The 24,287-nt window shown below is 42.4% G+C and overlaps 1 protein-coding gene across 5 annotated transcripts in view; it reads left to right on the top strand.

Annotated features, from left to right (window-relative positions):
* Nucleotides 1-24,287, top strand: part of KDM2B (lysine demethylase 2B) — a 166,378-nt gene that overhangs the window by 72,750 nt on the left and 69,341 nt on the right. For all 5 annotated transcript variants that reach the window (XM_038373649.2, XM_038373648.2, XM_038373650.1 and 2 more), the window contains 2 exons: nt 9,772-9,887; nt 17,158-17,284. In XM_038373649.2, the coding sequence (XP_038229577.1) occupies nt 9,772-9,887; nt 17,158-17,284 (243 nt within the window). The remainder of the gene's footprint in view (nt 1-9,771; nt 9,888-17,157; nt 17,285-24,287) is intronic.

Here is a 24,287-nt window from a genome sequence, read left to right as displayed (position 1 = left end):
TAGGAAGTCCAAAAAAGGAGCATGGACCTGGGTTTGGTCCCCTTCCTCATCAGCCAGCGGAGATAGCTGAATGCAGAGAGAAGAATGTACTGTGTGCTTTCCAAGAAAGGCGAAGCTGCTGCACCGGTTTGCACTGCCTGGGAGCCCACAGAAAGTTCTGGTTGACTTCCTGGTCTCCAGTGGCTGGATTGCCCCTTTGCACCCTCTGTATTGTGCCAGGTTTCAGAGTAGCAGCCGTGTTAGTCTGTATTTGCAAAAAGAAAAGGAGTACTTGTGGCACCTTAGCGACTAACAAATTTATTAGAGCATAAGCTTTTGTGAGCTACAGCTCACTTCATCGGATGCAAGTGAGCTGTAGCTCACGAAAGCTTATGCTCTAATAAATTTGTTAGTCTCTAAGGTACCACAAGTACTCCTTTTCTTTCTGTATTGTGCCTGAAAGACATTCTGCCCCTACGGTTCTGTTGTGCTTTGTCAGCAGATCTGAGTGTAGCCTGCCCTCTGAGGTTTTTTTCTGACTTTAGTGGGTTTAATGCTGTTATTTCAATGTCTCATTACTGGGTATGAGTCTGTTAACAGCACTACTGTTATTTCTTGTTTGTTTTATTAAAAATGAGTATTTAAAGGGGCTGATTTTCAGCCTGGCCTCTGAGTTTTGGGCCCAGATATTCTGAGAAGGTCTTAGCAGGACCAGTTTTGCTTCTAACAACTACAGGCACAGATACTATAGTAAGATAAGTAACTACTTGATTTGTGGGCTTAAGCAGGGACTTAAGCATATTACCCACAAAAGTAGAGGCTTCCTCTGAAAATTGATCTTCAGAGTCTCTGTTGCCCTCTTTACTGGCTCTTTCGCAATGACAGGCTCAAAAATAGGCATTATTTACTCCCTTGTCAGTAATATTTCTGTTAAGGATTTATTGTGCCTGAGGCACTATTTGCTGGAGCATTGACCTGATGGTTGGGTAATAGCTCCAGAGGAACAGTCACTGATCACATCAGGGGCGACTACTAGTGAGTTTGGGGATCATTAACACAAGAGTCCTTAATATCTATTGGGGCTTGTGAGGCTGAGACTGAGAGGTCTGGGGAGATATGATGAGACTAAAATCCATGGGGGAAGAAATAATGAAAGCAATTGCAATCTCAAGTATGATTTCCCCCGAGAGAACATAATCTGAGCAACCTAGGCCACTTTTGATATTGTATGGTGGAATTAAAAAAATATATTTTAAGGTCTAACTCCTGTGTTGATATTTTTTTGCACTCCCTATAAAACAAAAGAACCAAAAGCAATAGTTTCTTTCTCTTCCTCCACCTCCACTTGCTGTTGCCTCTAAAGCCAAGTTCTTCTTTGAGTGTAGGTGTTTGTGTGCTCCAGTGTACAATTGTTGGAGAGTTTTTATCCTTAGCTGTACCCATCAGGGCAGCCTCAGTACCCTCTGCTGACTTGTGCACATTGCTCAGGCATAAAGGGCTGAGCTGCCCTAGACCCCTCTCAGCTCTTTCCTACTGCCTGTGATGATTGTTGGAGCTCCCTGTCCTTGCTTTTGCAAGTCTTTTCTCTATACCTGTATATAGAACACATGTATAGTAAGTGTAGTTTAGTAGTTAGTCAGTTACTTAGTAGAAATTTTTTTTGTTTTTGTTCTTTGTTTGGTTCCGGGACCCAGTTTGGGTGCCGTATGGCATGCTCTCTGGCAAGGCTATGCTGAATAATGACCCTTACCCCAGCTGCCTTAAGTGCTTGGGGGAAGCTCATGAGAGCGACGTGTGGCATTTGTAAGGGTTTTCAGCCCCATTTGAAAAAAGACAGACAGTAGGTTAAAATATCTGCTAATATTAGCATTATAGCCTCCATCTGAGCCCTCTACTTCAGTCTTGGTACTGATCAGTAGCACAACTCCAGCACTACTGGTACTGAGAGGCAAATCAGCAGTACCGAAGAGGAGAGATCAGAAATTGGACTCTGTACCAGGGTCTTGGAAGGAATCAAAGAGGATGAGCTCTGCTAAAGATTAGGAGGGTGTTCAGAGAGTAAGCACTTCCCACAGCACATCTCTAAACATGGGAGTTTATTAACTCCAGAGCCCATTGTGGGCCTGTCGAGACCAGCTCCTGACACACCTTCATCAGCATCTCCTTATGCCATGATATTGCAGATTGTCGTCTTGGTACCATCTACTCCTGAGGCATCTGAGGCTGTGGGAGAGCTGTTGAATCTCTTGGTTCATCCACCACTAGCAGTTAAAGAGACTTACCTGGCACTGGTGCCCAAGGTACCACCTCCTGTGCTTTCAGCTCCACACCAAGCAGCTCCACTGGATGTGGCTGTCAGCGTGTCATTGAGGCCAGAAGTGTCTAGCAGAAAGCCATAGATGATATCCCTAGCTCCCATTTCTTCAGAGTCTGAGCCTTCTTCTCTGGCACTGATGGGTATGGCATTGCCTTGATCTCAAGAAGAAGCTTTGTCCTCATCAGACTCTGAAGTGGGTTCCTATGTATCCCAACTATCTGGTCCCATCAGTGGGATATGCCACTTGCCGGACTGGTTTCTGACTTAGTACCAGCAGGGAGCTTACAAGAGGGACCCTGGTGCTATGCATAGCTGGGGTCCACAGCTGTACCAGTGACCCTTTTGGAACCCGTGGAGTTCTCCCCCTCCAGTCAAAATCTCTGCAGCCATCTCAGCTGGCTCAATCTGCTGAGCATCAGGAGCATCATTGCCACAAGCATGATAGTGTTGGTACTGAGACCAGCGCTAAGGGATCCCTCGCACAGCAGTTGCAAGTGAGTTAGGAACTGGACCAGCCCCCAGTATTGTTAGCATCCTCTTCCTCATCTCCTGATAAGGCAATTGTGGCGGAGTCTGTTTCTCCACTTCTGGACAATGTTAAGACTCATCAGATGCTGTTAAATAGGATGGCTATGGCTCTTGATATTCACCCGGAGGAGGTCCAGGAAAAATCCCACAAGCTGGTGGACGTTCTACTGCGCCCCAACTAGAATAGCTCTTCCAATAAATTAGGCTTTTGTAGAGCCTACCAATATCCATTGGCAGAGCCCAGCTTCCCTGCCTCTGACTGTTAAAATGGCTGTTTAAATCTGGAGAGAAGATGCTATGTCCACTCCCACGGGTTCAAGCACGTATATAATCCCCCTCCTCTATGCTTCCTTGTAGTGGCAGCTGCCAAGGAAAAGGAAAGATGGGCTCATAGGAGCGACATGGGCACCATGCTTCAACCCCAAAGAATAAAGAGGACAAGAAGCTAGACTTATTTGGGAGGAAGTTGTATTCCACAGGTGGATTGTGCTTCACGTTGCAAACCAACAAGCTTTGCTGGGACACTATAATTTCACCCTGTGGGATATGGTTTTGAAATTTAAAGACTTGCTTCACCTCATCTGGGAGCCTCAGTTCCTCACTTTGATAGTGGAGGACAAAATGGTTGCCGGAACAGCTCTGGTGGCATGTCTTGATGAAGCAGATTCTGCAGAGCACAGCATGGCCTCTGCCATCACAACGAGGTGCTCATTTTGGTTGGACTCTTCTGGCCTCCTTCCAGAGGTGCTAGAGCCAGTGCAGGACTTACCCTTTGAGGGGTCATTGCTCTTGTCAGAAAAGATGGATGAGACTCTGCATGGTTTCAGGATTGTAGAATGAGCCTGAAATTCCTGGGCTGAAAGCCCTCTGCGGAAGAGATTCTGTCTTCATCAGTGTCAGTGTTTTCAGGGATTTATTTCTTGAGCCCAAGACCTGTCAAAGAAAAGGAGCAGAGGTTACAAATGATGATCTCCACCACCACTTCCCTCTGTTTCTGCAACCACTGGTGTTTGTAGAGGCAGGCGGCTTCTTCCAACAGCTCATTTTGATAGGTAGGTCAAGAGCAGTCTACCTATTCTGAGAGTGCCATCCTTTTCTGTTCTAATCTTTGCAAACTGTTTTGTCCTATTTCTATCATGCTTGGACCCACATCACAACAGATGAGTGGAATCTAAGCACGGTGGAAGTGGGATATTCGCTTCCTTTTATTTCTACCCCAAATTTCTGTCCCCTTTCCCCCTCCCTCTTCAGGGACCTCTCTCACAAGAAAGCATTACTGCAAGAGGTACAATCATTTGTTCTTGTAGGCGCTATAGAGGAGATCACTTCTGTTTTCAGGAGAAAAGGGTTTTACTCCCAATGCTTCCTGATCCTGAAGGCAAAAGGGGGTCTTTGGCCTATTTTAGATATAAGGCAGTTATTAAAAAAATGGAAATTCTGGGTGGTCACTTCAGCTTCTCTTATTTCTTGGAGACAGGGGACAGGTATGCTGCTCTCAACTTAAAGGATGCCTACATTCATGTGGCAATTTAACAGGGCCACAGAACATTTCTAAGTTTCACCATCTGGGGCTGCCATTATCAGCCCAACCTCTTTGGTTTTTCAGTTACTCCTCTTGTATTTACAGACCATATGGTGGTGGTAGCAGCTTTCCTCTGGAGATGCGGGGGCGGGCTCTGTGTGCCCTTACCTGGATGACTGGCTGATGATAAGTTGGTCCAGGTTGCAGGTGGTGTCCAGTGTCTACATAATCTGGTCCACCTTCAACATGCTCAGCCTGTTAATCAACACAGACAAGTCAGTCCTGTCTCTGATACTGAAAATAGAATTTGTTGGAGCGGTCCTGGACTCCACAATGGCTAGGGTCTTGCTACCACAGACGAGGTTTCTTGCAATGCAAAGCCTCTTTCTGGACTTGAAGGCTTATCCTCTCTCCATGGTAAGACTTCTGGGGCACTTGGCCGTGAGCGCTTACGTGGTCCATTACTCCAGACAGTGCTTCAGATCCCTTTAGGGCTTGGTGGCAGAGATACATTCTCCAAGACAGGTTTCAGAGTAGCAGCCATGTTGGTCTGTATTCTCCAAGAAGGCACCATGTAGGTATGTTAGTGCACATACAAAATTGCATCTTATCTTTCCAAGATTTGGTGGTTAGACCCAACCAGTGCATGTGGGGGAGTTGTGCTGAGGTGGGGCGAACATGCTTATCTTAGTCACAGATGCCTCGGATCTGGGATGGGGTGCTTATGTAGGACACCTGCAGACACAAAGTCTCTGGTCTCCCTAAGATCTCAGTCTGCACATAAACATCAGGGAGCTGCGGACTGTCGGTGTAGCTTGCATGGCATTCCTTCCTTGCATCAGGATGAGGGACGTATTGATGCTGACCAACAATACAACAGCCATGTTTTATGTAAACAAGCAGGGAGGGAGCCTAGTCCTCACTACTCTGTTGAGAAACAATCTTGCTCTGGGAGTTCTACATCAGTAACTCTATACTGCTGATGATGGCCCAGCTCCCGGGGGCTCAGGATACACTGGCAGATTGCATAAGCAAGTTGTTTATCAACTATCATTAGTGGTCCCTTCACCCAGACATAGCAAGGTCCATTTTCGAGCTCTGGGGAGCATCTTAAGTGGATCTGTTTGCCACAAAGGACAACACAAAATGACACCAGTTCTGCTCCAGAGCAGGTCATAGCCCAGGTTTGCTGATGGATGCTTTTTTACTGCCATAGTCAGAGGGTCTCTGTACACTCTTCCCCTGCATAGCTCTTCTGCTCAGAGTTCTGTGCAAGGCCAACTAGAACAAGGCAAATCTTATACTGATTGCCCCAGGTTGGCCCCACGAGCATGGTTTTTCTCATTCTCAGACCTGTCAATCAGTCCCCCTATTGCTCCTGCTTCATGCAGATTTAGTTTCACAAAATCGTAGCCACCTCTTCCACCCCAGCCTTGAGGCTCTTCACCTGTCGGCCTGGAGATTACATGGATAACATTGGTGGAGGAGTCCTGCTCCAGAGAGGTGCAGGAGGTACTGCTGAATACTAGAAAACCATCAACGAGGACAGCTTACCTTACTAAGTGGAAAAGGTTTTCTGTCTGGTCAAGGCTGAAAGGTGTCTCCCTTGTCCTTGGTTCTATTCAGCATATGCTGGACTGTTTTTGTACATGAAACATCAAGGATTAGTGATTAGCTTAGTTAGGGTACACTTAGCAGCTATGTCGGCATTTCACCCTCCTGTGGATAAACACTTCCTTTTTTCCAATCCAATGGTTGTAAGGTTTTTAAAGGACTTGGACAAGGTGTTTGCACACATACAGAGTCTTATTCCACCATGGAGCCTGAATTTAGTCTTAACTGTGCTGATGGATCCTCCCTTTGACCCTATAGTGACTTGCTGTCTGTTACATCTTTCAATGAAGGTAGCATTTTTAATAGCCATTACATTGGCCAGGAGAGTAGGGGAGTTGAGGACATTAGTATCACATCCTCTGTATACTTTTTTTATGTAGATAAAGTCTACCTTCGTCCCCATCAAAGGTTCCTTACAAAAGTGGTCTCCTCTTTTCATATCATCCAAGTAATTTACTTACCGACCTTCCTTCCAAATACTCATGGTAACAAGGGAGAAGAGCTATTGCAGACTCTAGATGTTGGAAGAGCATCAGTGTTTTGTCTGGAACAGACTAAACCTTTCAGATCTTCATTTCAGTTGTTATTGCATTTGTGGACAGCATGAATGGCAGCCTGATTTCTACACGGAGGATTTCAGTATGGATGTCCGGTTGTATTTGCTCATGTTACCACTTGGCTACCGTGGAACCGTTAGATAGAATATTGGGTCATTCAGTTAGAGCCCAAGTGGCCTGTGCAGCATTTCTGGCTCATGTGTATTAGACAGTTGCAAAGCAGTAACCTGGTCCGCATGTCACACATTTACCTCGCACGAAGCAGTTTCTCAACAATCCGATGATGCTAAATTTGAACAAGTGGTCTTCCAGTCCTTGTTCAAATAGATTCCAATACTGCCTCCAAATAGAATTGCTTGTGAGTCGCCTACAGTGGAATGGACATGTGCAGTCACTCGCAGAAGAAGAAATGATCACTGACCTTTCTGTAACTGCTGTTATTCTAGATGTTTTGCACGTCTACAATGCACCCTCCTTCCCATTGCTATTGGAGTAATTCCAGTGGGAAGGAACTCCGGAGCGGGGCGGGGTGTGTCTGGGTTGGCTTGACCCTTTATGCTTGTGTGATATGCACGAGACGGCAGAGAGCATGCCCTCAGGCTGCCCCGTCGGATGCTGCTGAGGGTGAAAATTCTCTGACAACTGTGGACTGGAGTGTGCAAACACCCACAGTGGAAGGCACATGTGCAGCGCATCTTGAACAACAACAGTTATGGAAAGGTTAGTAACAGTTTTTTCAGCTCAGTGAATTTTTACATTAGAGTCGTAAATCTCTGACAACAGATTTTTTTAAATAACCTAGAACAATTGACAGTACTATAAAATTCCTTAATAAAGCAATCAAATCCAGTATTTACAGTTCAGTGTGTTGGGATGTATTGTGAGGAGAGGAGTGTTGCCTAACAAAGCCCTAGTTGGGATGATTTAATGGGGGATTGGTCCTGCTTTGAGCAGGGAGTTGGACTAGATGACCTCCTGAGGTCCCTTCCAACCCTGATATTCTATGATTCTAATGGTTAGATCAGAGGACTGGGAGTCAGGACTCATGGGTTCTATTCCCATCTCTGACACTGCTTCACTGTGATCTTTTTGAGCCTCAGTTTCCCTATCTATAAAATGGAAAAAAATTATACCTATCTCATCAGAGTAGGTTGACACTGAGTTGCCAGATACAACCCCATTCTACCCAACATGTCAGTCTCTGAGACCTGGTAGCAGCTTAATTTTTTACACACAGTTCCAACCCTTTCCCTTATGTCATGTGAATCTTTGATCATCTGGTAAAAGCAATTAACTCCAAGCTCCATAGCTTTATTTAGGATCCCTCTCTTTCTCACACCTCCATATGGATATGGAAAGCCATTTATTTTTACAAGTTTTTTAATTACATTTATATGTTTAAGTGATATATTTAATGTGATACGGTGCACTGATCTGCTTGTGAAGAGGCTTTATAGTCGTGCTGCATGTATCCACCAAAAGGCCATTACAGGTGTCAAAATCTTCTTTACTCAGTTGTTGTTTCATAAATTTCGTGGGCACTATCAATTGCAGCTTTCATCCAAGCCAGTTTATAAGTGTTGTCCCTCTTTTTCCAGGTGGGGAAAGTGAAGCACAGAGAAGTTAGGTGACTTCCCAAGTGTACACAGAGCCTGTGGGTGAGCAGTGAACAGAACACAGGAGTCCTGTTTCCCAATCTATTGCTCTGATTGCTAGGTTACCCTACTTACTCAGTAGTTTTTTATATATGTTTATCCCAGACTTGCGTATTATTTCTTGTAGTAGTTGCCCTGTGAGGAAGGAAAGAAGCTAGACTGATTTGGAGTAACAAACTTTCTTGTTGATTGTGAGTGAGTCAGTGATGGAATTTACTATACCTATTGTAAGAAAGATGCAATACTAACCCAGAGTTGCCATTGGGCACCTGTAATTTTCACTTCATTAGATTTATCATGTGAAATTCGATTCGTAAAGTCAGAAAAATGTACCAAGAACCAGGTTTTTGTGTTCCCGGAGAGAAAATTTTAACTTGAGTTTTTTCTTGGTCCCTCAACTACTGAATGCTTCTCAGTGAAAGCACTGTGAGCCAGTTTCCTGTCATATATGATGGTTCAAGGGCTTCCGAAGCATAACCCAGCTGGTCTGCAGGCTCTAGCAGGGGAAATACTTTTGTGCCTAGTGGCTGGAGAGTCCACCCTGTAGGCCTAGGTTGCATTTTCCTGCTGCCTCGCTGATCCTGAGGTGAATGAAAATCTCTCCAGCTTTAATGGGAAGCAGTGCACAGTTCGGAAGAAATTGACAGCCCCTTATGCCCCTGCTTGCTGGTTTATTAATTGAAATACTTTTGATTTAAAACAAGAATTAATGTTACAAATTCCTGAGGTCCCAGATCATTAGTAGGATCAATTCCTTTGTCACTGCTGAGATCAGAGTCTAGAGTCCTGTGTGTCCCATGCGTCAGCTAATCATGTGACAGGCAAATAGTGCAGAGGAAGGAATGCAGAGAAGCCAGCTGCATGAACTGCTATGGCTTGATCCGATTGGATGGTGAGCATCCTCTCCTCCCTTTGGAGTCAATTAAGGGAACTTTCCTTGCAGGATTGGGTTGTTAGCAATCTCATCAGCTGTAGTGGGAGAAACACTAAGGACTTGACAAGTAAAAAGATTTTCAGTTGTTTCGAAGAATTGGTAATGGGATATGGAGCTTTCACCTCTACAGGATGGCTGGTAGTGACCTGAAGTTGCTACTGTCTGATGGCTGTTTGGGGGCTTGTGTAATATAAGTTTGGTGTGTCTCAATCCATCTGCATGTCACAGATCTGCCTCCACTGTTAACATGATTTGTGCCCCTGTTTGGTGATGTCAGAAGAGAGACTAAGAGCCGAATGAGCTACGGAGAGTGAACTTCCTTCTCATCTATGGGTTGTGGTTGACTCACATTGTTGCGGCAGTGTAAGGGAAGCTTGCTTAGCCTCCACCCATGTGGTAGCTGTTCTGTGGCTAAATAGAGGAATTCAATCTTCAGAGTTATCATAATATACACACATACAAATACTCTCTTGCTATTACAACAGACTTGAAGTGTGACCTTGAGCAAGTCATTCAATCTCTGTGCCTCAGTTTCTCTGTCTGTAGAATGGGACTAATAATATTTGTATTCCTCCTGGTGGTCTGAGAATTTGTGATTGATGGTAAAGTCATTTGTGATCCTACATAGCATGAGGCATTCTCAGTTCTTTGCTTTTCCTCTTTAGGATGGATACATGCAGTTTATACTCCAGTAGATTCTCTGGTGTTTGGTGGAAATATCCTGCATAGCTTTAATGTTCCCATGCAGCTTCGCATCTATGAAATTGAGGACAGAACAAGGGTAAGGATGCTTGATTCTCTTTCTAAGCATGCAGTTCCTTGTGACAGTATCATGTATAAAATCCTTTTCATGTCCCTTTCTGAAAGACAAGAACTAGCGGTATCTCCATATCACAGTGGTTGGAACAAGAAAGGTAAATGCCACGCAACAAGGCCCTCCAAGTTGGCTTCTCTTGGTGGGATTTGCTCACCTATTTGCCCCCAGTTCCCATTGATTAGTCACTGTTGAGTCTCTTGTCTTGTTTTATGTCCCCCTGTTGGCCTCCTGTAGTGTAAATCAGGGGTTCTCAACCTTTTTTCTTTCTGAGACCTCCCCGCAACATGCTATAAAAATTCCACAGCCCACCTGTGCGCCAACAACTATTTTTCTGCATATAAAAGACAGGGCTATCATTAGGGGGTAGCAAGCAGGGCGATTGCCTGGGCCCCATGTCACAGGGCGCCCTGCGAAGCTAAGTTGTGCAGGCTTCAGTTTCGGGTGGCAGGGTATTGGGCCCTGTGCTTCAGCCCCAGTCGGTGGAGCTTTGACTTGCTGCCCTGGGCCCCAACAAGTCTAATGCCAGCTCTGCTTGGTGGCACCCCTGAAACCTGCTTGTGGGCCCCCGAGGGTGTCCCAGACCCCTAGTTGAGAACCACCAGTGTAAACTTCTTTCCTTTTGCATGGAGATACACTGCCCTTTAGGGTACACTTTCCCCTCCTGGTGTGAGTGAACAAGACCAGAGAACCAATGGAACTAACATGGTTCTGCTGCCCAGAGTGGAATGGGGGAGCCATACAAAAGCTGCACAAGGGAACTACATTACTCATTGTTTGCACTCTGCAGAGCTTTCTTCCACAGCAGCTCCATGCTAGTGCAGGGGAAACTTTGGGGATTGTGGAGGGGAGGGGGCATGCACTGAGTCCACACATATGGCCAAAACACCCACATAGTGGAGAGAGTATCAGATCCTGGAATAAGTGACTGTGTGGGTTCTACGCTTGGAGAGTGAGAATTGGGCCTTTGGTTAGGATCCCAGTTACTTAATAGCTATAATTATTTTGTAGCTAGATAAAATAAGACTAATAAAAATCTCAAAGAAGTGTCATTCTGTTTTAGTTGCCCCGTGTGCGTGTGTGTTTTTCTTTTTTTTGGATAGCCCGCCACAGTATTGTAATGCAGATATTCAAACATCAGTTTATGTAAGTTCCTTGCCTGAGGATATTGTGAAGGCCAAGACTATAACGGTTCAAAAAAGAACTAGATAAATTAATGGAGGATAGGTCCATCAGTGGCTATTAGCCAGGATAGGCAGGGATGGTGTCTCTAGCCTCTGTTTGCCAGAAGCTGGGAATGGATGACAGTGGATGGATCACTTGATGATTACCTGTTCTGTTCATTCCCTCTGGGGCACCTGGCATTGGTCGCTGTCAGAAGACAGGATACTGGGCCAGATGAACCTTTGGTCTGACCCAGTTTGGTCGTTCTTATATACTGTACTGATACAGTTATACTGGTATAACCCCCTGTGTGGACACTCTCATTCCAGTGTAAGATTGGCTTTGTTCATTTTAGCTTATTTCACTTGGGAAGGGATTTAAGCTGAACTGAAATAAACCACTCTTAAACTGGTATAAGTGTTTACACTGAGAGAGAGGGTATGTGTTAGTGTTAGTTATACCAGAATAACTAGTAAATCTTTCCCATTTAGACAAGGTCTATTTAATACTGTAATTTATTGAACACGAGCATATTCTCAGAGCTGTTCATTCCTACAAGAGGGCATGGTCCCTGCCCCTAGGGATTTCAGTCAAATTAAACACTTCTAACAGACACACAATATGCAGGGTGAGGGCCTCGGCTTCAATTGTGCACATTTTGCTTAGTGACTCTACACCATTTCCTCACCAGCCTGAAAAGCCTTTTTCCAGTGCAGCCTCTCTCAATTCCAGTGTTCTGACACCAGGACACTACTCCATTACTTTCAAGGGGATACAAAGGCTGATAGGTCTTGTATTGCTAAGCATTGATGAAAGGTATTGGTTTCCTGGAGGAATTTGAATGGAGAGAGGGAATATTTGGCACATAGGAAGGAATTCTCAGCGGGAGAGGTGGCATGGCAGAAAGGGGCAGTTGAGAGAGATCTGGGCAGAACGAAGGGTGTGAGAGTGGATGTAGGAGGAATCAAGAACAGAGACAAAGGCAGGGGTGGAATTTTGCATAGCCTTGACTGGGAGCATGAGAAGCATGAACTTGATGTAAAAGGCAGTGGACTGATTTGAATAGGGAAGTGCTAGGAGGGGAAGCTGATCTTAGCAACAGCATTTAGAGTAAATCAAAGGGGGAGGATTCAAATAGGGGAGTGCCAGGAGCGGAAGCTGATCTTAGCAACAGCATTTAGAGTAAATCAAAGGGGGAGGTAAGATGAACTCTAGGGCAGCCACAGAGAAGAAGGTTGTCGTAATCAAGGCCAGAGGTGAACAAGGGCTAGAGAATGGTATTCGGGATAGAGCAAAAAGGAAGGATTTTAGAGAGATTGTAGCGGAAAGATTGGCAGGGGTATATTGGAGCCTGGATGTAAGTGAGAGGAGAAAATCTAGAAGCCGGGGGATGAGGACAATAGAGCTGTCACCAGTGGCATAGACACGGGGAAGAAGAGAGGGCTATGGAGGAAAGAAACAGAAACAGCGTGTGAATGAATTACATAGAAAGCCATGGAGAAGATGGAAAAGAGACAGATAATATTACTGCAGCAATTGAAGAGTAGGAGCATCATTTTCCTAGGGAGTTGAGCACCCACTGCTCCTATTGACTTCAATCAGAGTGATGGATGCTCAGCACCTCTGAAAATCAGGTTCTTCCTTCCAAGGCAGTTCAGGTGGCTCTTGACTTTTCAAATGTTCATCAGTATTACATTGGCCAAGTCCCAACGAGCAGTTAGGTGTCTAGCTTGCACTGAGAAGTTGGACACCTAGCTGCCATTTTTACCTTTGAAAATCTCCCTTAAATTGTTGTTTGGAAAAGGATGCTTTCCAGATTGGAAGCCCACATTTTAACCTTTAATCTTGTAGGTTTCGTCTAAGATTGTTTCTGCAAAGTACATATAATTCTTTATCATTTTCCCCCTAAATAAATGTTTCAGTGCTTAAAAGGCGAAAAAAAAAAAAGTCTGCCAATGGCCTAGAACTCAAACAACCCTACAGCAACAAAGTCAACACTCAATGCAGCTATATGATAACAATGTATTATACTCAGTCCAGCACTCATGAGCAATCCTACAATAACAAAGACTTGTAAACAATCAAATGCTTACAGGTAACCCTACAATATCAAAGGTGTGTATGCAACCCTACGCTAATGAACTGACCTGCAATAAAAAGTGACGGAAAAAATAAAAATACATATGTTTTTTGTAAAATGGTGATTAAAAAAATCCTGAAATCATTATACAAGTCTCTCTTAAGAGTAAATGTTTTCAAAATGAACAGAATGCCAGAATGTACTATTCAGTTTACTTTGTGGAACAAATATTGTAATTTCTTCTTTATTTGAATAATCCTCACTAAGTGGTATAGCCAGATCGTGTTTAATGTACTTGAAAGCGAGTTCGCCAGTGAACAGACTGCAGATGGGTTTCTCCTGAGTATTGATCTTTCCATTGTGTGTAACACAGAAGTAAATTACATGATGTGATTCACAAAGTAATTGCCACACTCAAATCAAAGTGTAATCTGGGTGTGTTTCCCCTCTTGATTTTGCACAGAGCAATTTTACGGAGGTTTCACTGTGTTTAAACCTGCAGTATAAAGCTTAATCATCTTTGAATGCTGTTATTCAAAGCCATATTTATGCTAGGTGCAGTTGTTATTGTCTTAGCAGCTAAGACAAGGATAATACATGGCTGAAATGGAAATGCTGATTTAGAGCCCAATAAAACCCCTAGCTTGTACACTTGTCATGCTTATTTTATCTTAATTTCTTATATCCCTGGGAGATTTTTAAAGAGGGTTATAGCCATTTAAAATAGTTTTTAAGGAGTAATATAAAACATGTTTATTGTTGGAAACAGCTTCTAATGTGCAATTGAGGTAAACAATTATTCTCTAGCCTTGGAATTTGTAGAGATTTTCATTTTGCAGTCTGCCTTTCCTAGAGGCCAATTAACAGCTAGTCAAATAGGCCAAGCTGTTTAGCTCTCTGCTAGACTAGCTTGGGTAACTGCAAAGGTTCATCATTTTGGCTTAGGGGTGTTATGGATTCAGTATTACTGAAGGAGAATAAATGTTAAGCTATTCTCAGCTGATCTAGATTTAGTGACATTAATGTATTTGAATCTGTATGAAGATAGAAGCATTCAAAATATATACGTAAGGTGGTCACTCACAGATGATGGTATTTGCTACTGATTCTGTTTTCTGGAACCTAAAGTTAAAATTTAAAATTGATAAATTAATTTTTTCCCAAATGAATTTAAAAAATTGTTTAAAAATATTACGATGAGAATGATTCAATGCAAGTAGAAGATATGATTTTTTTTAATAGATATAGTGGAAGAAACTAATACTTTCTAGGGGAGAATGTGCCTTGCATGTGCTTGGTTTTTTTTTTTGTTTTTTGTGCAAGTCTCTAAAATAATTTCACTTTGAACTGTAGAAACGATCATATTCCAGAGAGAATTTTTCTCACTGTACAGGAATAATTAAAATGTATTCAGTGGATTGTAAATTATTAATCATAGAAGTTAGAGCTGGAAAATGTCTATTAGATTATTCAGTCTATCCCCCTGCTGGTACAGGATTTAGTCCCCCTGCAGAAGATACATTAGATAGTAAATTGTAAACTGATCACAGATAACTTTTGGATTCATAATTACTTTTTTTAAAAGTTCATTTGACCTATGGATATACAATGGGAAAAGGTATGGGCATATACATCATACAGTTCACATCTATTACAACTAATAAATATCTAGGAAGGTCATAAATGATGTACTCATTTATGCTTTTGCATAAAGCACATTTAAGAAATTTTTGAACCACTGTCAATCTTAGATTTACTTCTACAGCAAAAGGCACCATAGACCTTTGTACTATATCTATTACTATATATGGTAGCTCTTACTTTTGCAGGTTTAGAAAGCAGAGCCATCTCAGGCAAATAGTGAATTACAGAGGCATGGAGGGATTTGCTGTGGGTTGGAACATTGATAGTGAGGCAATTAGGAACTCAAATTGAATATTAAAGATTGATATACATAATGGGAGCACTGCATGCATTACTGCCTTGTCTTTCACATTGAATTAACATTGGTAACAACTAAATTTGGTGAAGCTCAGAATCTGTCAACAAATGTTGAGCAATGATGTCTTTAATATTCCCAGGCATGTGGCTGAAAACCTTTTGAAGGCTGAGGGGTGGAAGGCGGCTTCCTGTTTGTAAGTCAATTCTTTGCAAATTTTGTTTCCTGCAGTGCTCTCTTGGAAAAATTTGAGTTCCTTTATTAGCATATATTTTAGCATGGCTAATTTCCCTTGTGTTCTGTAATAGTGATAAGTGACATGATCTCTTCTTTCTGACATGTAATCAAACCAAAAGGAAAAAGGATTCTCCCATACTATAATGCCCTGAGGTTGAATGTTGTTCTCGCATCTAGGTTTTGGTTTTTTAGAAGTACAGTACTGTATAACACACAACTTAGGGAATGTTTGGAATGATGCAACAGCAATCAGTTGCATCACCATCAGCAACATTTGACAGCATCTGGGTTCAGATTTGCCAGTTACATTTGTGCTGAGTTTACAAGGTCTCAGCTCTGGTAAACACTTGGGATTACTTATACTCTACCTTGCAATGCACTTAGTTTCCTTAATGACATGTTGTTTTATTGTTTAAAGTGTTTCACTTTCCCCTACAATGGGAGCAGATGCAAGGTTTTTTTGACTATCTACTCTGGGCACAATTTTCAAATGTGGACATTTCAGTAGAACATCTGAATCCCACTGGTGGATGCTCAGATCATGCAGGCAGGTGTGTAAATGTCTGTTTTGTACAGCCAAGTGCCAGCATGAGTTTCCAGATGCTGTATTTAGTTGTTCTATTTAGACTCCCATGTTTAAAGAAAATGGACTGCCTGTGATAATGATCCTTTCTGGTGCAATGCAGTTTTCATTAAAGGTGGGCAGACATGTGTTAGACCTGTTGGTTAGGTGAGAAGTTAAACTGCATAGAATGTGTTAAGAGCAGGTCACACAATCTTGCTGTAATGTATGCAAGCTAGGTTTTATCCAGCTCACAAAATGCAAATTCAGTGCCTGCAAGGAGTAAGAACTGTTCAGTGTAAGTACCTGTGCATGCAAGGTATATGGCATTCATTTTTTTTAAAAAACACAGCAAATATACATATATATTCAAGCACAGCAAATGTACACACATATTCCCAAATTGGAGGCTCCACAGTGTTTTCCTTAGCACAGAGACCTCCCTTACTTGGAAAACTGTTAAGGGGAAAAAAAAGCAGTTTCTTTTTCTTTTAAACATGAAATAAATATCACACATATACAGCACTGAGAAATCAGCGTCTAATACGAAAATGGCAAGGCTGTGAGATAAAGGGAAGGGGATATCCTGGCAGAATTTTTTGGTAGAATCCCATTTTTCTGTTTGATTCAGGGCAAAAGTTGATTGACTACCAAAATATTAAGAGTAGAACAAATGTAGGGGCCTTTTTTTGTATTTAATGTTTGAATGTGATATACCAACAATCAAAATTTTGTTTTTGTTCCATTATTTAATCAAATGGTGGTATTGTAAAGACCTGAGTTGACAAGGATCGAGTTTCCTACTTGGCTCTTTGTAGGTAATAATGCTGTTTTGACAAATCATGGAATAATTTTTAGGAAATCAAAAGAACCCACATTTATTTTAACCTGAATTTTAGTGACTAACATCTGTATGTGACCACCCTATGTTTATACAGTAGATCAATAATACCTTAGGGGGCCATGCATCAGTTTCATGATTTCCCAAGACCACAACACCCTCCCCACCTTCCCCATCAACCCAAGAGGGTACAAATTAGTGAACTAAGAAACGATGCTATCATAGTAGGCAGGCAGGCAATCTCTTCATTTCGTATGCTGAACACATACATCTCACTCGGCTCCCACCCTCTTTCCCCTCCCCCTCCTGCATACCGTTTGTGCTCTTGATAACATGATGAGAATGATGACTGGCCCTTGTGCTGCAAACTTCTCTCCCTTCCACATGGATTGACAGTCTCAATCTTGCTTTCAGGTGCATGCCAAATTCCGTTATCCTTTCTACTATGAAATGTGCTGGTATGTTCTGGAGAGATACGTGTCCTGTGTGACCCAGCGCTGCCACCTCAGCAAAGAATACCAGAAAGAATCAATGTTAATTGGTGAGTGAATCCTTCGAGTGCATATTCAGAACGGACACTGGCACCTCAGACTAGTCATTGCTTTGACTTTTGCAAAGCAGACTGTAAATTAAATTGGAGAAATCTAGAAATCCTAATGAATTATTTCATTATTTGGGGATGGAGAAGATTTGAAGCTCAAGCATTTCACTGAAGCGTCACCCTTCCTTGAATGATATTTATTGAGCAATGGATCTCAGAAAAATAATTTCAGATTTGTTTATTTCTTGGTTTCAGTAATGTTTGTAAAAAGAAAAGGAGTACTTGTGGCATCTTAGAGACAAACAAATTTATTGTCAGTGATGTTTGTGTTGAGGTGATCTGCCAGATCGTTTAGGATTTACTGTTGCATTTGGCATATTACCTTAGCAGCCAAAAAGTCTGCATTGCAAATGTGTTCTGTTGGGTTGGATAGTTAGCACTTCTAACACTTCTGTGGCACTTTTTGTCTACAAAGTGCATTACAAGCAGCCACTAAATCTAGCTTTTTTTCCCCCCTTTTTTTACATCTCTGGTTTTATTTTTCCCGAACTGTTGACTAGTTTATTTAAAAAATCAAACAAACGTACATTATCAATAACTTAGATGCAGGGCAAAGAAACCTTTAAAACAGTAACTGAAAGTGAACAGTGGCGGAGATGTATGGATGGGATCAAAGTGGGAAAGCACCAAGGGTTGATACTGACATGAGCTTGGAGTAAGCTTGAGATCTAGCAGTACAGCTAGAGTTCTAGCCTTGCCTATCAGCTTCATTTATTTTATTTCCAAAGGGCCACTGGGCCATGTCATCTTGCTTTTAGGCACAGAAAGGCTAAAAGTAGCACAAGTATCGGCTAGATCAGGCTGGTGCATCTGCAAGTGGAGAGAGGAACTAAAGTATTTCCATCCCACTCTTTTCCCCACTCCCACAGCTGGCCATCATTGTGAATACCAAATGTTTGGGAGCCCCAGAGGTTTTGGAGAGAATGGCCAGCAGTCAGGACATAAATGGCCACCTAATGCATCATGACATTTCAGTGAGAGGGGCTGCCTGGGTGATAAGCATCACTCTTTAGTGAGCCGTGCTGCCAGGGAGTAGTGGCGTGGAGAAGCTGACTGTCTGCACAGATACTCTGAGATCTGAAGGAGCTCCCTGCAGATCTCAGCATATCTGTGTGGATGGAGGGTCCCATTCTGCAGCCCCTCTGTGGCCCATCAAACTTCTCCATTGAAGAATTAATAAGTCAGGAACTCCCAAAGCATACTGTATAACGTGCTGACTAACTCCTCGCTTCTGGCTGGTTTTGTTCTGGGGGAAGGAGCTCTTTAAAGAACCATTGACAAAACTGTCTGTCCTTGTATCCCCGGAAAGTAAAGAAGCAGCGCTTAGATGTCAGAATGCTGGCGTGAGAGATGCTGTGCTCCTGACACTGAGGCAGGAGTGGAGAGTCATTAAGTTGTATGGTGAAATCAACACGTTTTAGAATGAATGAGGTACATGGAGATGGGATGACTCAGGAGATTGAACATAAGATATGGAACCTTCTCCATCTAAATCACCAGTGTGAATCCAGGTCAGCCCAGTAGTGACTGTTGGTGATTTGGTCACCCATGCGGAATGTGTCTCAGGTTATGTCTACACTAGATAGCTTACAGCGACATTGGTACAGCTGTGCTACTGTAAGATCTCTTGTGTAGCTGCTTTATGCTGACGGGGGAGAGCTCTCCCATTGACATAATTAAACCACCCCCAATGAGCAACGGTAGCTATGTTGCTGGGAGAAGTGCTCCCGCTGACATAGTGCTGTGCACAATACCAGTTATGCCTGAGAAACTTTTGTTGCTCAGGATGTGTGTGTGTGTTTTTCATACCCCTGAGCTACATACATTTTGCTGACATAAGTGGTAGTATAGACATGACCTTAGTCCAGTTCCTAGTGGTGAGGCATCCAAGTGACGTAAAAACACAGTTGGCACCAAATAAGCTCATTTTGGCAATCTCAGTAGGCTGAATCAGCAGAATAATGGGCCACGGAGATTAAATTGTCTTCTCAGCTCTATAGATGGTGCTTTTAGGCCAGGATTGAGGCAGTATGGAGAACCTTGGATTGCCACAGCCCATAATGTAGGAATTATATGGATGCAAAAAGAACTTTTGGTGTCCCCAGGGCGTCAGTCCAGCTGTTTGCACTAGCACTAAAATTACTTAGGCTCAAAATTGTATTTTGGATCCAGAATACTGGGATGCCTGCTGTAGGAAGAAAATGTTGTGATGGAAAGAGACTGTTCATTTTGGGGAAGGAGATAGAAATGGGGAGTTCAGGGTGACAGAGTAGGAATCAGTGCATAGGTGGGGATAAAGGGAGCAGCCATCTTTAATTAGGCCCCAGTTTTCCTCCAGACTTACCCCCTATTTTGAGAGACATGCTGCTTCTCTAGAGTTTGAACTGGAAAGGGCACTTAGAGCCTTCAAGGGAAAAAGTCTCAATAAAAACAAGTCCAAAGAGCAGTAATAGTTTGAGAAATCAGGATAAGAGGTAATGATGCAAGTCAGAGGTACTTTGAAGAACTGCTGCCTATACAAATACTTGAATTTAAAGAGCAAAATTCTATATCTCTGAGAAGAATGCTGGCCCTCTCCACTGTGTGACTATTGCATTGTCTAGGATCAACAGACACCCTTTCATCCATCCTGGGGCTCTGCCAGGACAGCACAAGCCTGGCAGGAAGAAGAGTCCTGTGTCAAGAGGGGGACAGTTTGGAAGCCTGAGTTGCAGCGAGCACTGGCATGGGGCATGCCTTCTCTCTTTGGGTGCTGTGGGAAGGAACTTGCACTCATGGCGAACCCCACAGTGAGACACATTGTCTCCTTCCTTGGCTCTTGGGCCTGGGGAACGAGAATGGGGCTGTTTGTAAGGAAGGCTCCTTTTTCCTATGGCTTCAAAGGTTTCTCAAATATTCTTTAAATAAGTTTCCGAATCCTGTTTAAATCTAACTCTCCCTGATTTTCAGTAACCTGTTGGAAGCTTAAATTTGTTTCATTATCTCCATCATTCACACATGGATTTGTTATGGAAGGGCTGTTTGCTGGAGCTGCCCACTAGCTTGTTATGGCAATGTTGTTAGTGTGTGTCTGTGTACATGTTCAGTGCACACTTGTCATCAGGTTGTTCATGAGCTTGTTATTGTAGGGTTCCTCTTGAATTTTGTACTCCAGATAGTTGTTGCAGAGTTGTGAAGGTTTCTTTATTATTATAGGAATCCTTCTCAGAGCAGGACTGAAGGTACTGATTCTTTTCCTCCTTTTTTGAGTTCTCTCTCTACTTTCCTGCTCTTCATTTGCAGATTGGTGGTAGCAGCTAATTAAGAGCTAATCCTCGGTTCGATTAGACCCTTCTGGAGTCTCACATTTCTCTTGCCCTACCATCTTACTAGAACCTGAACCAAAACTCCAGATCCTAATGTAGTAATACCTGCTACAATTCTTCAGCAGGGATAGAACCTGGGACCTTCAGCCATAAAATCACAAACCACTGCTATGTGAACTAACATTGCCCCAGGCAATGGAGGGAGGCATGATTACGGGCACTTTGACAGTATATTATGTTAATACCACTAGACTTCAAACATGTTAGGATCTTAATCTGATCTTGCTCTCTTGGACAGACGTGTACTTTTTACTCATTTAAACAGTCTCTGTCTACAGCATATTTTATCACCTGGCTGCCACCTTCAAATTCAGTTCACTAGCATACTAAACAGTGTCAGTCTCGGTGCTGATTTCTGTCATTGACTCTTAGGATCTTCTGTCTATTCTAAGAAAAAGACATTTATTTATGCATCTTTGTCATAATCTATTTTTTATTCCCTGTCAGACTGTACCTTTTAACTGATTTTATAAGTGTGAGGGGCCTTACTAACGGCTGTTCAAAAGGCCAAGTTTATTATATCATCTGGATTCCCACTTTTGGTATTTTGGTGGTTTTTTCAAAGAATTCTAACAGAACAGAGAGGTATGATTTCTCTTGGTAGGAGCTGTGATTTTGTGTCCCTATCACATTGTACTACTTAGGATATTTCCCTATCTTGCTCTTATTATACTCTGTCTGTGTTCCCTGTACCAAGGTGAAGTTGTCTAGTGTATAATTTTTGAATCACCTGTAGTTTTTTGTTTTTGTTTGTTTTTTTTAAAACAGGGGCACCACAACATACAGGCACAACTGTTAAATGTAGAGAATTCAGTGAATTTAGATGTTGTTAAAAATTCTGCTCCTTTGCCTTTTTTAAACTTGCTTCAGGACTCTTCAGGTCCTCAGGTTGCTGCCTCCTCTTTCCTAAGAGACCTCTCTCTGTTAATGCCTTGTCTTGATTTCCCATAAGAAATGCTCCTTTGAGGAAGGACTTCCCCATCACCATCCATAGAAACTATGGATAGAAGGTATTTACTTATCTGCAACTCCTTTGTAGCTTTAATTGTCCTCTTTACTCTTTGGACTAGGGAAACCATCTTGAGTCCCATGCATTCTTCAAAAATTTCTAATGATTAGTCTTAATGGTTGTAGCTATTTGCTTCTTCACATTTCCTCTTTTTCTACCATATATCTTCCCTGTTATGGTTTGTGTTGGATTTCTACTTCTTAACTATGCTTTTTTGGCTCTTGTAGTTTGCTGTATTTCATCCTGGAGACATGCTCATTTATTCTGCATCTGCTCTATGAGAGACAATGTTCTCACTGGATCTCACAAGCTAAGAAGAGGTAGGCATGGCTAGCACTTGGAGGAAGAATCTCCAAAGAGAAAACAGTGCTGTCAGAAGTGGTGTCTAGAACTTGCTAGGTACTTTTCTTTGAGTCAGTAGTGATGATAGATGTCTCTTTACTGCTGATAGATGTCATCTTTGGAAGACACAGAAAACGAAGGTCCTGATCACTTGTGTTAAATATCTCATGACACTTCTTTGTATTAAAAAGGGTGTTAATTTCATTATCCTGAACTCTAGCTCCTGTGTTTGGATAGAGCTACCTAGAAAGCAGTTCCCTCTGTCTGGTATTTTCCAGAATGAGCTGCTCAAAAACTTATAACTGATGGTATCAATAAACAGCTTCTCCAGAATACTCCCTCTTATGCAAATTCCTGTTATTGCTCCATTCCAAGTCATCTATCCAGGTTGTTCTCCTAGATTTTGCTTCCTCTCTGATCTCACTTACCATTTGGTGATAGAGACCTTTGTGTACTGTTCCAATCTATGGGATGTGGGGGTTGGTGTACATATTCCATGACTACATTTGTGGATTTGTTACATGACATTTATACTTTGAACTTAAGGCCAAATTCTGAGGTGAGTCTGAATCTAAGAACAAGTCTACATGGGGAAATTGACAAACATAATTATTCCAGTTAAGTCATACCAGTATAATCCCCATGTGGACACTCTTATTCCAAAACAAGTGCGTCTTTTTTTTCGGTTTGCAATTATTTGCACCTGAAAAATTGCAGGCACAAAATCAGAGACCCTGTACCTGCCTGGCTGAAAACTTGTCCCTGTATTCTACTCTGTGTGGAAAAACATCTACATTTTAAGTGGGATGGAAAAGGAGGCCTTGCTTCCTCTCTCCTTTCTCAATCCCAGAATGAGTTTCCAGGCAATAGCTTTCTTAGATTAAGATCCTGGTTAGCATGTGAGAGTCTGTTATTGCTTTGATCTGTTCCATAGGAGGGCAGGAGCTCAGTGGAAGTGATGGCATTACAACAATCACAGGTTTCTGTAAAAGCACTGAATCTCATTCTTTCTGTCCCTCCAACTGTTGCATTTGTCCTGCCAGTTGGAATCAAAAAGGGCACTCTATATGGACTTCCTACCAGATCTGACGTGCTGCTCCGAGATGGAAATGCCTACAGGATTCTTATTCTTAGAATTGTTGAGTCTATGTTGGATGTTTTCAACAGCAGTTGATCTACGTGTGTCCTTCAGTCAGATGTGAATCTTGAAACTAACCTGACAAAGAGTAATTGGGAGAAGATGTGGTGCTAGTCATAAAATACTCTATCTGTATCCTGTAGCTTTTAAGATGTTTCACAGGATGGCTTGGACTGTACATACAGCCTGATGGGTAATAGAAAGGTGCCGTATGGAATGGTGGAGGAACCATTCCTTTTTTCCTTCATAGACAGTATAGTGGATTTCCCATTGAAAGAGAACTTATGGATTATGTTAGGTGATTTTTATTTGGGAAAATTCTATATGATTAGATTCCTCGATGCCATCATTTCCTTTTTTAGGCTGCTATAAAGAACTCACTCGCTACCTCTCTGACACAAAGTACCAGGCTTTGGAGCTGAGAATGGCAATTCCCAGTATAGCAGAAGAGTATATATTGAACACACTGTACTGCTGAAAGGAAAGTTAGCAACTTAATCCTCTATTGAAGAAGGTAACTATGTATAATCATCCCTGTTTTGCAGATGGGCAAACTGAGGGAGAGTGATTGTGATTTGCCCAAGGCCATACAGAGAGTTATTGCTTTAGAAATTGGGAGTTCCTATCTCCTTGTCCTGTGCTAAGACCGATAGCCCTTTCTTTTTCTGGATTACAACACCACAGAATCTCTCTGTTTTCCATATCCAGAATTGTTGTATTTGTGAGCATTTTTTCCCCTGTCCTTTTTTGAAAGGATTTGAATTGTGTTAGGAGGGAGACCTACAGTGAGTGATCCTAGGCCTGGGGGTAGCCAAAGACACTCAGGATAATATGTGATGATAAGAAAGTCAAGTTTGTATACTGTAGTGTTCTTGATTGGCACAAACCCTGATGTGCATATGAAGCCGTGACCCCAATTCACAGAGGATTACATATGCTCATAATGCTGGGAGACACCACTTCTTTATTTAATAGATTGCTTTAAAAAGTAAGCACAGTACAGCATTTAAACATCTTAAAAGACTCAGTTAGGCCCCGTGTGCATTTCCATGGAGGCCATTCAAACAGTGTTTCTGGTAACATGGCTTT

The sequence above is a fragment of the Dermochelys coriacea genome, chromosome 15 (assembly GCF_009764565.3).
Source record: "Dermochelys coriacea isolate rDerCor1 chromosome 15, rDerCor1.pri.v4, whole genome shotgun sequence".
In the NCBI taxonomy this organism is placed as follows: domain Eukaryota; kingdom Metazoa; phylum Chordata; order Testudines; family Dermochelyidae; genus Dermochelys; species Dermochelys coriacea.
This window is presented reverse-complemented; position numbering and strand designations above follow the sequence as displayed.